General features: G+C 52.6%; 6 protein-coding genes across 6 annotated transcripts in view; 4 read left to right on the plus strand and 2 right to left on the minus strand.

Annotated features, from left to right (window-relative positions):
* The window catches only part of NEUTE1DRAFT_126387 (uncharacterized protein), a gene marked incomplete at both ends in the record, with an annotated part of 4,362 nt that extends 1,078 nt beyond the window's left edge, over positions 1 to 3,284 (plus strand). Inside the window, 5 exons of the mRNA XM_009858300.1 lie at positions 705 to 989; positions 1,194 to 1,267; positions 1,333 to 1,728; positions 1,810 to 2,083; positions 2,147 to 3,284. Coding sequence (XP_009856602.1) covers positions 705 to 989; positions 1,194 to 1,267; positions 1,333 to 1,728; positions 1,810 to 2,083; positions 2,147 to 3,280 — 2,163 coding nt within the window. The remainder of the gene's footprint in view (positions 1 to 704; positions 990 to 1,193; positions 1,268 to 1,332; positions 1,729 to 1,809; positions 2,084 to 2,146) is intronic.
* A 1,373-nt stretch (positions 3,285 to 4,657) lies between these two features.
* On the plus strand, positions 4,658 to 4,954 carry NEUTE1DRAFT_33727 (uncharacterized protein; the record flags this gene model as incomplete). The annotated part of the gene is made up of 1 exon (XM_009856635.1): positions 4,658 to 4,954. A coding segment is annotated over one exon (297 nt), but the record flags the coding sequence as incomplete, so codon positions are not given.
* A 546-nt stretch (positions 4,955 to 5,500) lies between these two features.
* On the minus strand, positions 5,501 to 6,628 carry NEUTE1DRAFT_91842 (uncharacterized protein; the record flags this gene model as incomplete). Its single annotated transcript, XM_009858301.1, has 3 exons — positions 5,501 to 6,077; positions 6,150 to 6,451; positions 6,523 to 6,628. 3 exons carry the CDS (start codon positions 6,626 to 6,628, stop codon positions 5,820 to 5,822), a joined length of 666 nt encoding a protein of 221 aa, XP_009856603.1.
* Positions 6,629 to 7,554: 926 nt separating this feature from the next.
* Positions 7,555 to 9,668, plus strand: NEUTE1DRAFT_105928 (uncharacterized protein; the record flags this gene model as incomplete). The annotated part of the gene is made up of 3 exons (XM_009858302.1): positions 7,555 to 7,728; positions 7,826 to 9,316; positions 9,372 to 9,668. 3 exons carry the CDS (start codon positions 7,555 to 7,557, stop codon positions 9,666 to 9,668), a joined length of 1,962 nt encoding a protein of 653 aa, XP_009856604.1.
* A 656-nt stretch (positions 9,669 to 10,324) lies between these two features.
* NEUTE1DRAFT_91848 (uncharacterized protein) lies at positions 10,325 to 12,769 on the minus strand (the record flags this gene model as incomplete). The annotated part of the gene is made up of 5 exons (XM_009858304.1): positions 10,325 to 11,233; positions 11,372 to 11,801; positions 11,871 to 12,076; positions 12,134 to 12,458; positions 12,545 to 12,769. The coding sequence occupies 5 exons, from the start codon at positions 12,767 to 12,769 to the stop codon at positions 10,473 to 10,475; spliced, it is 1,947 nt and encodes a 648-aa protein (XP_009856606.1).
* Positions 12,770 to 13,314: 545 nt separating this feature from the next.
* On the plus strand, positions 13,315 to 14,520 carry NEUTE1DRAFT_142815 (uncharacterized protein; the record flags this gene model as incomplete). Its single annotated transcript, XM_009858305.1, has 1 exon — positions 13,315 to 14,520. The coding sequence occupies one exon, from the start codon at positions 13,315 to 13,317 to the stop codon at positions 14,518 to 14,520; it is 1,206 nt and encodes a 401-aa protein (XP_009856607.1).
* Positions 14,521 to 14,612: the final 92 nt, after the last annotated feature.

Consider the following 14,612-nt stretch of genomic DNA (forward strand, 5'->3'; position numbering starts at 1 on the left):
TTTTTNTTTTTTGGGAATCAGGTATGATGTGAACAGATGGACGAACAATACCTAGGAAGTTCACGAAGGACGGCCCGGGGGCGAATCGCTGGGTAATCCACAGGGGCTATTAACGAATCTCTACAAACTAAAGTTGGAGTGTTAGTGGCGCAGGAGGTGCTGTGGCTTGCACCTTTAGCGCTGCTCCTCCCAAGCTCCAGCAGTGAGTGTCCTGAGATCATGGCCAGGGACGTGAATGGACGAGGGAGCTTCCATGTTTGAGACGCGTTCCTTCAAAATATTGACGACGCCGTTTCATGGACAAAACATCCCTGAACTTGATGTTGAATTAGTTCCCGTCTCTTTACGATTCCGTTAACGGCTACACAGGAAGATGTCGAGTACTTTCCATTAGTATCTAACTAACTACCTGAAAGCCGTACGGGGATCGATAAGTGTCCAAACATTTCAACTTTCTTTTAACCCTTGAATCCATTTACATTTCTTACACCTTGCGCTTCCCTGAAAAATACCCGATTTCTGGTAATCAGCCAAGGTAACCTCACCATTCAAGATGGCAGAAACACACGACGAAACCCCAGTTTTCTCTGAGGAGGATGACCACCGAGTATGTTTACGTTTTATGCCCCCATTGTTTCACAATTTGCCCCGAACGCGGTTCTTCACAGCAGCCCTACTTACTAATTCACACTCGTGAAAAACAGGCAGTCTACATCTTCAACCCAAGAGCAGGTCACCATACCTCCCTGGCACAAGAGAAAACAGCTCGGCCAGTAAAAAAGCGGAGAGTCAGTAGTAAACGAGCTTGGTCTGCCTCTGCCGCCGATCATGCGGGAGCAGTACCACATGCGGAGGAGGAGACGAAGACGACAACGACTGCCGCTGCTGCCTTCTCTCAACTGTTCGGGGGGAAGGAGAGTGTGGAAGCTGCGGGGTTGAGGAGACAGGTGTTCGATACGGCGTGGCCGGTTCTGGATGGACGAATTAAGGTAGGTTTTGATTTCGTTGTTTGTGTAATTTGTTGGGTCTTTACCTTGTCGCGAGGGGAGGGGATGAAGATGAGTGACTTGCCGATGAGTTTTCGATCTCCTAGGGGAGCTATAGGCTTGGACGGGGGCAGAAACGGGGGAGTGGCATTGCGCTTTGGATGTGGTGTTGGATAAAAATTGCTAACTTGAGTTCTACGAGTGAAGAACGTACTAAGAGAGGCGAACCGAACGACCCTGGAGGATGTCAGCTCGTTTATACGTGACGCTGAAGGTGATGCGTAAGTGGTGATGCCCCCTTCCCGATCTCATTAGTTAAGGGGAAACCGGCACTGACACAAAACAGAACAAGAGGAACCAGAATCCCAGCCGGCTTCATCATCACCGGCCCCAACATCGCCTCCCAAGACGTCCTTTTCGAACAACTTTCCGAGGCTCTCGGGAAAGCCACACAAGCCCGGTTTGTTCGTCTACGGGCGGCTGGGGCGCCGAACCTCAAGGCGGCGCTCAAGAAGGTAATAAGAGACGCCACTGCGCAGGTGTCTCTTGACGGAGGGGATAGGGATGAAGACACCGAGGTCGCCTTAGGCCGGGATGGCAGGAAGTATCTCGACTATGATCTAGAGGGATTACAAGCTTTTTTCGGCGCGCAGCAGGATTCGTCACGGCGAGTTGTTGTGGCGTTTGAGGATAGCGAGGCATTTGAGAGCTCGTTGTTGACTGATCTGCTTGGTCTTTTCCAGTAAGTTGACCGTCAATCTTTTACTCCTTTCCCTGCTTTTTCCCTCGAGGAGGTGTGGCTAAACAGATCTGGGCAATGCAGTTCATGGCAGGGGCGCATCCAGTTCTCCGTACTCTTTGGCATCGCTACCTCGGTGGAATTGTTCCAGGCGCGACTCCTCAAGTCTACTGCCCGACAATTGTTTGGTGCCAAGTTCGATGTCGTCCAGGCAGATTTGGTTCTTGATAATGTCTTCAAGAGCGCCATTGCTGGGACGCAGGCGACACTTCGCCTGGGGCCTACGTTACTGAGGAGTTTGCTCGATCGCCAGCGGGATCAGGTTGCTGGTATTCGGGTCTTCATCAGCTCTATCAAGGTAAGTCCGACTGAAATCTTCATCAGGACATTTACCATGGCTGACATATATGCTGTCATTTAGTACGCCTACATGTGTCACTTCTACGCGAATCCTTTGAGTGTCCTGCTTGCGGATGAAAAGTCCCTGACCCGTCAGCTTCTCCAACCTGAGCACATTCAGGCTGTACGGACGCTTGATTCTTTCAAGGCACACGTCGAGGCCGCGGTGGACGCCAGACAGCTCAAGCATGCGCAGTTACTCGTCGAAGATGATGGCTACCTCGTTCGCCAGATGGTTGAGCAGCGGCAGAAAAAGCAAGATTACCTGATGCAACTATTGCGTTCTCTACACCTCCTGACAAGCATGGATCTCGTTCCTGGCCGTTTCACCGATCTCTACGTGGCCGCTCTCGCAGGGGGGCTCGATCTAACGCCCACCATCGACGGCATAAAACGATTAGGAGCAGACGACGTCCCTGCCCTAATCAACCGCCTACTAACAGCCATCCGAACCGGCAGTCCCGACCTCGACCTGCCAGGCTGGGAGGACGAAGCCGAGGAGCTCATCAGTTCCCTCTGCGAGATCCGCGACGAGATCGAGGCATTAGCAGAGCAAGCCCAGGAAAAAGGCCAACAAGCCCTCAAGAGCAAATTCACCGCCCAAAGCAAAGTCCTCCGCACAACCGTCATCGCCCAAAAGGTCCAGCTCAGCCAGGACACGGCCAAACTGACGGACGAAGACAAGGCTTTCGGTAAGGCCATCGACGCTCTTGTGGACTTACTCACCCACCATATCTACAGCGATCCCGTCGACAGTCTATTCTTGCACGAAGCATGGGCGTACGACACCGAGGCTCCGTACCGGGACGTCTTTGTTCCGCGGCCGGGAACGACCTTTGAGCGAGCGTTGACAAGGCCGCATGCGTACCTCGGGTGTGAGTGCTGCAGCAAAGCCAACGGGACGCTGTCGGCCACGCTGCCGACGACGTGTATTCTATATCGATTGTACCTCGAGACGGGGTCGTTGGTCAATGTGGCGGATCTATGGTCTGCGTACTACGCGCTTGTGGGCGAGGACTCGGTGGATGGTGGACTGGGCGAGAGAGAGGCGCTGGTGCAGTTCTATCACGGCTTGGCGGAGTTGAGGCTGATGGGCTTTGTCAAGAGCAGCAAGAAGAAAGCGGATCATGTTGCCAAGGTTAAGTGGTTGCTGTAATCAGCTCGGGATAGGTGTGTGTACTGTGTGTATATGAGTGTGTGTGTGTGTGTGTGTGTGTGGCTGGAAAGTGGATGGAGGGAAAGAGGAGAAAGGGGAAGAACCGAACCGAGAGCGTCTGGGCAACTTTCCGTTCGCGCTCTTTGTTCGTCTCGAATGTTTCATCCTTGGATGTGGATGGAATGAGAAGCTATGTTTGGCATCTTGCGTGGCCACATGGGAAAAATGCATTGTTACTGTCATTGGCATTCATTCATTCCATTCACATCGTTTTCGACGAGAAGACCTCCACACAAGGCCGAACAATGTCTTCGATTGGCATAATCGCGTTACCCTCTCAAATCCAAATCAAAGAGACAAAGCCCCCCCTATAAAAAAGGGGGAAGACAAAGAAAAGACCATGACGGCATCCCAACTTCCGGTGTTGCTTCCTACCTGTGCTGTTTCTGGAAATCGCCAGCGGCTTTTCTCTACCACCAAAGACATAAAAAACATGCTTTCGTGAGCAATGTCTACCATACAACAGGGACGGCGGTCATCTTCACTAGGCTGTTTCATCATTTCCGGTCTGCTTATTTGAATCGTGAATCGCTTCTGCTTCGTTTCGTTTCGTTCGTGTATCCAAAAGGTCGTCGTCGGTTTATTTTTCAGCAGGTCATCCCGTAGCCCTTCCTTTTCAGAAACGTCCATCGTGGGAGGATACCAAATAGTTTAAAAGAAATCATACAACTACTCATTCTACTCTGCCGCAACTACGGGTGCACGAACCGAACCGACAAAAGAAACGAGAAAAAAAAGCCTTCACTTTACTTGAGTTATCATATGTTCCTCAATACCTACCGACCCATTTACTCATTACAAATTCCCTCGTCAAGTTTCTCGCAAACCTATTCGCTTGTAATCGGATCGCAGTCATACCCGTCGCAAACGAGCGCTGACGTTGAGCAGACCAATTGATCACGAGCTGGTCATTCACCGGGAACTTGTCGTCTCGTATATCCTCTTCAGGTCTTGCTTGTCACTGTATAAAATCCTTCGGGTTCCTCCTCTTAAACCACTGAGCAAGAGCTACCGAAGTAGGAACGGCGAGTGTGTGGGCAATCAGGCCAGGTTTGGTATCGCGAGTCTACCCTCATAGCCAGAAACGCGATAACTCTTCAGGGGAAAAAAGAGACAGCAAGCACAATGTCCAACCACGGGCAACACCCAGGTCAACAACCCAATCCTCGGGGTCATCACCGCCGTCCGCCTCCCCCATCATCAGGAGCAGCGTCACAGCCACCACAACCACCACAACCACAACGACCACATCCCCCTCAACCCAGTTCTCACCAATTACAAACCCCACCAACCCTCACAACCCGCCGCTCCCTCCTCTCCCCAACCTTCGCCTCCAAACTCCGCCAACTCGCCCTCCCCCTCGCCCCCCTCGTGCAGCTAACCAGTGGCACCGTGCACCCCGAATTTCCCCAGACGTTGCTCAGCTTCTGGCTTTTGACCGACGACCAGCTGGACCGACTAGCGAGCTTCTATCACCAGCGCACGCCATGCCAGTGGACGGCGCACTACCCTTGTCCGGTGTCATGGCCGGCAGGCATGGGGATCGAGGAGAAGCGGAGGAGGATTGGACGGTTTATTGGGCTGAGGGGGTGTGAGAGTCCGTTGCCGACGGGGACAAGTTTAGGTTTAGATGCGGACATGCGGCAGATGAGTACGGGGGGAAAGAAGGGGGATGAGCAGGTAGATGATAACGCTATGGGGAATGATACAGATTTGGAACTGGGTGGACAACAGACGGAGCAACAACGGGCGGACTCGAAGGGCATGAGTCCGCCTCTAATGGCAGCTATGGAAAACGAAGGGAATGGAATGTCGACGTACATATCGGCGCTGTTGAAGTCGACGATAGGGACGCCGGACGAGGATATCGCAGAGACGGAGAGGAGGGTCAGGAGAGCAGAGGATGAGTTGGATGAGATCAGGAGGAAGATGGGTTGGTATCTTTAGGTTAACAGTGATTGTTGCAATGGGTAGGGGTAGGGATAGCAAGACGGGCAAGATTTGGAGTTTCCGAAGGATTCGCTTTGAAAAGGTCTAGATAGCCAGGCAGGTTAGCTAGAGGTACTGAACGAGCGCTGGTGCTCGGCAACATCGGTACATACCTAGAGCGTAGAACAGCGCGACATACCAAATACAAACTATCCAAGCCGAGGCCTGATTCGCTTTCATTCGTATATTGACCAATGTAGGTATTGAAGTCTACGTAAGAATCCCAAACCCAAGGACGCTGTGGGCTGTACTATATCTCGACCAAGACCCGTAAACGACCTGAAGAGGCTCCCCCCCAAAAAGTATACCCTTGAATATTTTGCTGCAGGTCCCAACCCATAAACGCCATGGAAGAATGCAATTGCTTGCCCAACGCAGCCCCACGCTGCCCTGCCCTCCCATACCTCTCTTCTTATTGTACAGCCACCCCGGAGATCTCTATGCGAGATGCTCACGTCACTCTCATGCACCGCTCGCTAGGACGTGACCTCTAGTTCTTGCCCTTCTTGTTCGACGGCGATGAGGTGACTGAGCTGGTGTCCGCAGGGGTACCAGTACCAGTCTCATCCCCTTCCAGTTCCTTCATGAACTCGCTTCTAACGGTGGCCCTGCGCTTCTCCCACCACTCCTTTTCCTGTGTTGCCTGAGCCTGGATCTCGTCAAGGCGCTCGCGCAGCACAGTGTTGGCAGCAATCTCGTTGGCGGTTTGGAAGATGCTCTGTCCCCAGTTGGGAGCGAGTGCGTTGGCCTGAAGAATCGGGCATTAGCATTTCTAGAATCCAATAATCCGCACGGTAACCCTCTACAGAGGAACACACACCTCCATTACAACATCACGAAGCTCTTCCTCCATTTCCTTCTCAGCACGCTGGAACCTTTGCCACAGATCATCGCCGATGCTTCCACGCTGCAAAAGAGAGCTGCAGGCGGCCTTGGCGGCGCGGATCTGGATAATACGGTGGATGTCTTCGACAGCGCGGCGCAGCAGAGCCGCCCGGAGCACACTTTCGGGAACTTTAGGTGCCTTTTCGGATCCGTTCTCGGGCTCCATGTGGAGGAGTGACAGGTAGACGTTGCGTTGGAGGTGAGGACCGAACCATGGTGCGAGGTTTGCGCTTTGCTCTGGAAGAATCAACGTGGTTAGGTTTCTATTCAGAGAAGCATGGAAAGTTCTGGGTAAAGGGGTTGCATACGGGCTTTCCTCTTGCGGTAGATTGTGGAAAAGGTCATGAAGGTGCCCGTCAGGACAATCAGATAGGCGAAGGGGAGCACAAGCCCCCGCCAGTCGAGGCTGAACATGTTTCGGGATAAAGTGTGTCAAATTGACGGACGAGAAATGATGTCTGTATTCTCTACTCTGGAAGAAAGCGAGCGACTAGAGTGAACCAAGAAGCGGCGGCGTGAGGATTGTCGTCGTGCAACTGAAAGGTTGCCAGGTGGTGGATGTGTTTGCCTTTTGCGGTTGTGTGAGTGATGGACACCGACGGCAATGTGATCGTGCTTCCCTTGGTTATCAAATGCAGTGCCCATGCCTGGAAAGAACACCTTGACAACTGCGACGGTGCAGCGCGGCAGGGGGAGCTTGACAATGGAATTTCGGCCCTTGGCGCGCGCTGGCTTCATCTGAGTGGCAGGGGCCCATGCCGCAAGTGGAAATCGATGCCTGCCGCGACAGCCCCTTTCTGTCACTCTCGAGGGGTGCGGGGCATTACCGATTTGCCGGGCCGGCATTGGGCTCAGGTCTCTCTCTCTGCCCGACGTGGGACCGGGAGTTTCTTGGCCCTTCTGGAAACCCAGGCATGCCTCGATTGCTCAGCACTTCCCAGCACGCCCCAGCACTCCCGCCGCCCAGGCACAACGTATGACGAACGCCTGAAACTATCGTACAGCGTTGCGTGGAGCTCCCCGCCCTTCGATCAGGTCCCGTTTGCCGACCAACGGGCAATTCACCACCTGCAACACTGCATCACCTAGGTTCCCTGCCCGATCACCACGGCACCCGGTATCCCGTCACCAGTTGTGCCTTCACCCCGAGTCCGAGGACCTGGCGTGACCTTGTAGACTTTGCGCAAAAAGAAGTTTTATTCATAGATACCGCCCTACATCCGACGCCTGCGACACATTTTGAATTCAGATTCTGGATCATACTCGCCGAACGACAATAGACCAGATTCGTCGGACCCTTTGACAGCCCAGACGTCACCTTTTTTTTCAGCCCGCCCACGATGTTGTTGAGGGTACGCGGTCCCGATGGCATGCTCCGCCTGACATTGGAGAAAGATGACACCTTTGCGGATCTTGGCCGTCAACTCATTCCCAAGCTTCCCCCGACTGTTGACCCGAAAACAATTACATTCTCGAACCATCCGACCGGCAGCGACGCCAAGAATCTCAGCGAGGTCGCAAAATTCAAGGTCGGCCAGACTGGGCTCAGGCAAGCTGACCCCTTTGATCTCTCGCGCTGATCTTGCGATTTATGTGCCAGACACTAACTAGCGACCTGAAAACAGCCATGGCGATCTTATTTTTGTCACCTACAAGCACAACGATGCGGCGACCGACGGCCCAGGCAACGGCGAAGCCACCAAATCCAGCGTGCTTTCATCCACGAACCGCCTCAACGGCAAACCGATCCTACCTGCAGAAGACTTGCCCATCGACCCGCCTCCGCTGACATCTCCGCATGAACATATCAAGAACCCGTGGGAAACGGTGAGGCAGTCGCCTTTGGACGATCGGCTAGACAGGCGTGACGGAAAGATCCCAAGGGGGCGCGATCATAAGATGTGTCGCCACGGGCCCAAGGGTATGTGCGATTACTGCATGCCCCTTGATCCGTTTAACGCAAAGTATCTCGAGGAAAAGAAAATCAAGTACATGTCAGTACACGCATACCTCCGCAAAATCAACTCTGCGACAAACAAGCCCGAGCTTGGGGCTTCGTTTATCCCCCCGCTTGTCGAACCCTATTACAGAGTCAAGCGGGACTGTCCATCGGGCCACCCTCAATGGCCTGAAGGTATCTGCACAAAATGCCAGCCCAGCGCTATCACTCTCCAGCCCCAGCCATTCAGAATGGTGGACCACGTCGAGTTCGCGACGCCCCAGATCATCGACAAGTTCCTCAATCCCTGGCGTATGACCGGATGCCAACGGCTTGGTATCCTCTACGGCAAATATCTCGAATACGATGTTGTTCCGCTCGGCGTCAAGGCTGTCGTGGAAGCCATCTACGAACCACCGCAGGTTGACGAGATCGACGGTGTTACTCTCAACGCGTGGGAAAACGAGAAGGATGTCAACGAGGTAGCAAGACTATGCGGACTGGAGCCTGTGGGTGTGATCTGGACGGATCTCCTGGACGCTGGCAAGGGTGACGGGAGTGCCATCTGCAAGAGACACACCGATTCCTACTTCCTCGCGGCTCAGGAGATCTGCTTTGCGGCGAGGCTCCAGGCACAGCACCCAAAGCCTACCAAGTGGAGCGATACAGGCCGGTTCGGCTCCAATTTTGTCACTTGCGTCATCTCTGGCAATGAGCAGGGCGAGATTTCGATCTCAGCCTATCAGATGTCGAACGATGCAGTCGAGATGGTCAGGGCAGACATCATCGAACCTTCCACGGACCCCGGTCAAATGTTGGTGCGTGAAGAGGAGGATGACGATGGCTCAGTCAGCAGGACGAGATACATCCCCGAGGTGTTCTATCGCAAGATCAACGAGTACGGAGCAAACGTCCAAGAGAATGCAAAGCCCGCATTTCCCGTCGAGTATCTCTTCGTCACTTTAACCCATGGTTTCCCTGAAAGTCCGCGGCCTGTTTTCACGAATGACGGCTTCCCTATCGCTAATCGTGAATTTGTCGGCGAAGCCCAGGAAGCCTCAGCAGTAGCAAAGATTCTTAAGGTGAACCAAAAGTCCGACCAATTCGACGTTAGCAACTTCCACTTGCTCTGCTTTATCCGGCAGATGAGCGTGCTGTCCAAGGTCAGTTCACCGTATTTCTACTTGGGTCCGACAGAATACTGATTCTTCCTCGTAGGATGAGGAGGCACTCCTTTGCCGCGTAGCAACACAACATGACCTTGCCGACGCCTTCCAACTCCGGGCGACAGAGGGGTGGAGGACCCTGCACATGATCTTGGAATCCACTGGTGAGAGACTTCCCAAGCGCCCCAGAACTGAGGATGCTAGTTTTCCCTCGGTTGACAGATCCTACCTCAGCCACCACCCATTGATGCAAAGGAATCACAACTCGACGGATGAACCACTTGCTAAGCGTTTTGCTGCTGTCAGGCTGAACGAACATCGCCCGCCACCGCCTCCACCTCCCGAATAGGACTCGATGGACGTGGATTGAGGATACGCATGGCTTAATAATGTCACCACCAACTCCGATCACAAGGCACGGGGCTGAGGGATCAGGTCCTTTAACAAAAGGCGACACAGGGCTTGGAGCTTCGTCTGCGGCGAAACTTTTATTCTGGACCGACTTCAGCGGAACACATTGAGAACATACAATGGACGCATTGGCGTTGACTTTTGCTGCTTTGAGGGAAAATAGACATGAATTGGGCATCAAATAAGACAAGAAAGAGGTTGAGTAATGAAAAAGATATCCTAGTCAAACAATGCCGAAGATACTGCTCATGTCGCATTGTGGCTCATGAGCATAGTTTCTGTAACATTATGTCATCTACAATTAAAGCGCCAGTGGTTTAGTGGTAAAATCCATCGTTGCCATCGATGGGCCCCGCGTTCGATTCGCGGCTGGCGCATATTGTTTTTCTTTTGCACCTATTGCCAACAGGGCGAGGAGAGTCTTCTCTATTTTTCATTCCTTCTTGTCTCTTTTTCCTTCCTCCTCTCTCACGTTTTCCTTCCTCCTCTCTCACGTTTTCCTCGCTTTTTTTCTCTCTTACTTCTCGCACTTTCCCCATCCACTTGTGAGTTTTTTTTTCAGTCTTTTATCGATAATCCTTCATCCTTCCTCAAATCAATCGCTCTGTACTCGGAAGGTTATCCGAAAGGATTACATGTCGTAATGTTAAATTACAAGATAATTATCACAATGCCTGTCTAGTGTCAAGCGTTGTCTTGTTCAGGGCCAAACCCAATAACCTACTAAGCCACCAAGGGAACACTATGACACCCGTCGGAGTTGCTCCAACCGATCCCCCAACGCCTCCCAAAATCGACATCTATCACTCTCTTCCTCCCCGACCTCCTCCATCCTCGTATCTCCCAGTTCCACCAGCAACCTCTTCGCCCTCCCCCTCCTACCTCTGTCCTCCATCTCACCGCCCTCACTTCCATCCGCATCTCCACTTTCATCCAAAGAAGAAGAATCCCTACCCCATGTCGCCCACTCGGGACTTCCCCTCTCTCGCAATATATTCGGATCCAACGTTCTCACAAAACTGATCCAGTACGCCATAAACATGGGAACAATCGGTGCGTTATACGTCTTGTAGCTGCTCCCCTCCCCAGCCCCGAACCCGCTGATGTTATCCGGCCCAAAAATGGCGGCCGCGTCGAAGAGGTGGGGCACGCCGACGCCGGCGGCCTGGAGGGTAAAGTCGCGGACGTTGAAACGGTAGGCGAATGCTTTCCTTCTTTGGGTTTGGTTGCTTGGGGGTGGTGGTGATGAGGAGGAGGGAGAGGGAGAGGGGGAGGCGGAAACGAAAGCGTCGAGAAAGTTATTAGAGGGACAGATGAATGTAGCTTCGCCGTAGGCAAGACTGGTGGTTGGATACCAGGGGTTACGGTTCGGCAAGGGAGGCAGTTGCGGGTAGAGCGAAAGGATATGGCGCATGTCGGAGGGGGTAAGATGGGGGTAGTTGGTGGTGAAGAAGTTGGTGAGGTCGGAGGGGGTGAGGGAGTCGTAGGCGAAAACTGACCCTTCTGTTTTTTTGTGGAGAGAGGGGGGGCTCGTGATTAGTGAGGTGATATCAAGAACAGGAATGGGAAGGAGATGGGAATGGAAAGAAGGATGATAGGAGGTTAAAATTATATGTCCTTGAATGGAATAGGAGCACATACCGTCTGTGTTGGTACCAAAAAGAATCGGTACATTCAAAAGACGACCTCTTCGGATAAGCCGGTAAGGGAGGTCCTGCAAGAAGTCACCGTCCACGCATGGAGTCCAGTAGAAGATAGGCAAGAGTGGTCCGTCATGGCCCGGGAAATGTTGGGCGTGATTAGCTGCTTGCAAAGAGGTGACGTTCTGACTCCGTAAACAAGTGAGCTGCTCCGACGAATTTACAATCGAACAGCCAACCTGCTGCGCCAATCGGTCGAACTGATATTCGAGCTCTTTTACATACGGCTGGGCTGGGAAGAAGAGTGACTCGGACATGGCACCTACGAAAAGGTTGTCGTTACGGCCACCGTATGCCAACAGATGCATCACTACGGAGCCTGCTCCTGCTGATGCACCGTGGATGACTACATGGTCGGGGTCTCCTCCAAACTGTCGACGTGTGAGGTCAGTCTAGACTGCGGGTGATAAGTATCTGGGGCCAGATATGAAACTACATACCGCGGAGATATGTTTCTTCACCCATTTCAACAGCATCCGCTGGTCGAGCAAGCCGACATTCAAATCACCGTCATCTTTCACCCGCTGGCTGGCGAGGAACCCCCACATCCCAACCCGATAGTTAAAGTCCAACATAACGATGTTGTGGCCGGACTTCTGGACGACTTCACTTCCGTTCCAATTAGCATTAGTGAGGGCATTGTAACCTTCAAAAGAGTCAGCAACGTGTATCACCAGTCAACATCTCGATCAGATCGACTTACCTCCTCCCCCAATAAACACCCAAACAGGCAACTTTGACTTTTCCGTGACATTCGCTGGAGCCCACACGTTCACAAAAAGACAGTCCTCACTCTGGCCAGGAGATGGTGCATTAACACCGGCTCTGAGACATATTGGCCCGAACTGGTCAGCCCTCTCGACGGTGTTGGTTCTCTTGGGCCTTACTGGTGCTCGCCAGCGTAAGTCTCCAAGCGGAGGAGCGGCATAACGCATCCCTAGGAAAGCGTTGACGCCGTTAGAGAGACGGATGCCCTCGTAGCTGGTGTAGGTGAGATTGACCATTGGCGGTGTGAGTCCGTTAGATTTCTTTGAAATAGATGTGGTTAGTTGGCGTTGAAACTACCTACCAAATAGCGAAGTAGCTTGTAACCTGGAAGATGACGTTTGCTTACCTTTCCCTCTCGAAGAGCAATGCAAGTGAGTAGGACACCAATAAAGATCAATGAAGCCAGCATTGTGGACAGAATCAAAGCGATGGTTTGCCTTCGCGGATGATGAAGCCATGCTACTTTCCTGGACACCTTGGAGGTTGGCTCACTTGGTGTGTTGCAGCTTGACTGAGTGTTACCGAGCAACGGAGCTCGTTCATTGATATTTTCCTCTTGAGAACCGAACATCTTACACAAGTATCACGCCCTAGTCTCTGTTGCCTAAATAAATGCAGGTCATAAGAATGCGTTGCTTGATGGGACATGTTCATTAGAGATGGTGGTGTTTATTAAAGAAAGTGGAATGGGCGGGGTATCAGGAAGTTCATAAGTCGTCAACTAGAACAAACAGCGGCGAATCATCTGTACTACATAGCAGAAGAAGGGCTCAGTCAATTGGGCATTGAAAGCCGATGCTAACGTAAATCAACGTACGGTCCAGAAATCTTCCATGGTATTTTGATAGAGACTGGCGTGCTTGGAATTGTGTGATGCAAGGTCCAAGATTGGATGGTGTAAAGTGTGCTCCAATGCGAGACAACAGAGACAAAATATTCCACCGATTTTTTTTCTGGGTAGCGGCAACCAAATGGAACCTGCACCAAACATCACAATCAATATTACGGCACACACTTACCTTTTCGTCCAAACTTACAAAGAAACGTCGCAATAACCCTTCAACAAAAAACCGCACCACTATCAGACCCAGAAACTTAGTTCGCCAACCACCCAAAATGACATCAACAACCAAAGACCCCTCCACCAGCGGCGCCAGCCCCGACTCCGACTCCGAGGATGATTATATGAAAATGACTTTCGCCGACGAACCCTCCACAACGACCTCCAGCAAAAGTGGAAAGCCCATCGAAACCTCTCTCCAGCGCCGCCTCCGCCTCCAGCGCGAAGGTGAGATACGCGGCCGTGTCAAATCCAAAGCCGAGCTCGCAGCCGAAGAGGAAGCCCGTCGAGAAGCCGCACTGTCAACCTCTCTGTTTAGCAAATTCGTTCCTTCGCCATCAACGGCACCCTCCTTTACTTCCCCTTCGTCAGCAACAGTACCGCCACCACCACCACCACCACCACCCACAGCAGCAAAAAGCAAAGGTCTAGCGATGATGGCCAAAATGGGTTTCGTCCCCGGCAATGCTCTGGGTGCTGGTGCCACGGAGGGTCGGACGGAACCCATCAAAATCAGCATCAAAGATGGGCGCGAGGGCATCGGGCTGGAGAGCGACCGGAAACGCAAGATGAGGGAGGCTGCCGAGGCGGCCGGGGAAATGGCCAAGAAGGCCAGGGTGGATGAGGAAGGGTATCGCGAGCGTCTGAGGAGGGAGAGGGAGGAGGCGAGGCTGGAGAGACAGGTACTTGCTGCGCAGAAGGTGGCGCAGGGGATGGATGAGGATCATGAGAATGAGGTGAGAGGTGGTAGTGAAAAGGGCAGTGGTGAGGGGGAAGTGCAGAAAAGTGAGGAACGGGATGATACCGACGGCGGTAATTCTCAAGCAAGGAGGAGGAGGACTCGTACCGACTGTTGCCGGCCCCTTCGCTCCATTCCTGTTGTCTACCGCGGGCTCATCCGCTCGTGCGAAGAGGCCAGGCGCGAGGCTATGATGCGGCATGACCTGGAGCAGAGTAGCACTCTGTCGTCCACGCGACTACCTACGTATGTCGATGACGAGCTTGATATGGACGACAAACATGCTCTGGGTAAGGATACTACTACCGTTCATAAGCCATGGAACACGTATGTAATGGCGGAGGATCTCGATGAAGAGGATCCGGAACTGGATGAGTTCAACACTCTCAGCCCTGACGAGCGGTTACGGCGCTTGGTGCAATACATGCGCAACAAGCATCACTATTGCTTCTGGTGTAAGGCTAAGTATGATGATGCTGAGATGGATGGATGCCCTGGGTTGACAGAGGAGGAGCATGATTAAAGAGATTGCACACGTGGTTTGATCCTATCTTGCAATGCAAATCGAGCGAGTTGAGGGTCCATGTCTCTTTCCTACTCAAAACACGCACCACA

This window comes from Neurospora tetrasperma (assembly GCF_000213175.1).
Source record: "Neurospora tetrasperma FGSC 2508 unplaced genomic scaffold NEUTE1scaffold_81, whole genome shotgun sequence".
Classification (NCBI taxonomy): Eukaryota; Fungi; Ascomycota; class Sordariomycetes; order Sordariales; family Sordariaceae; genus Neurospora; species Neurospora tetrasperma.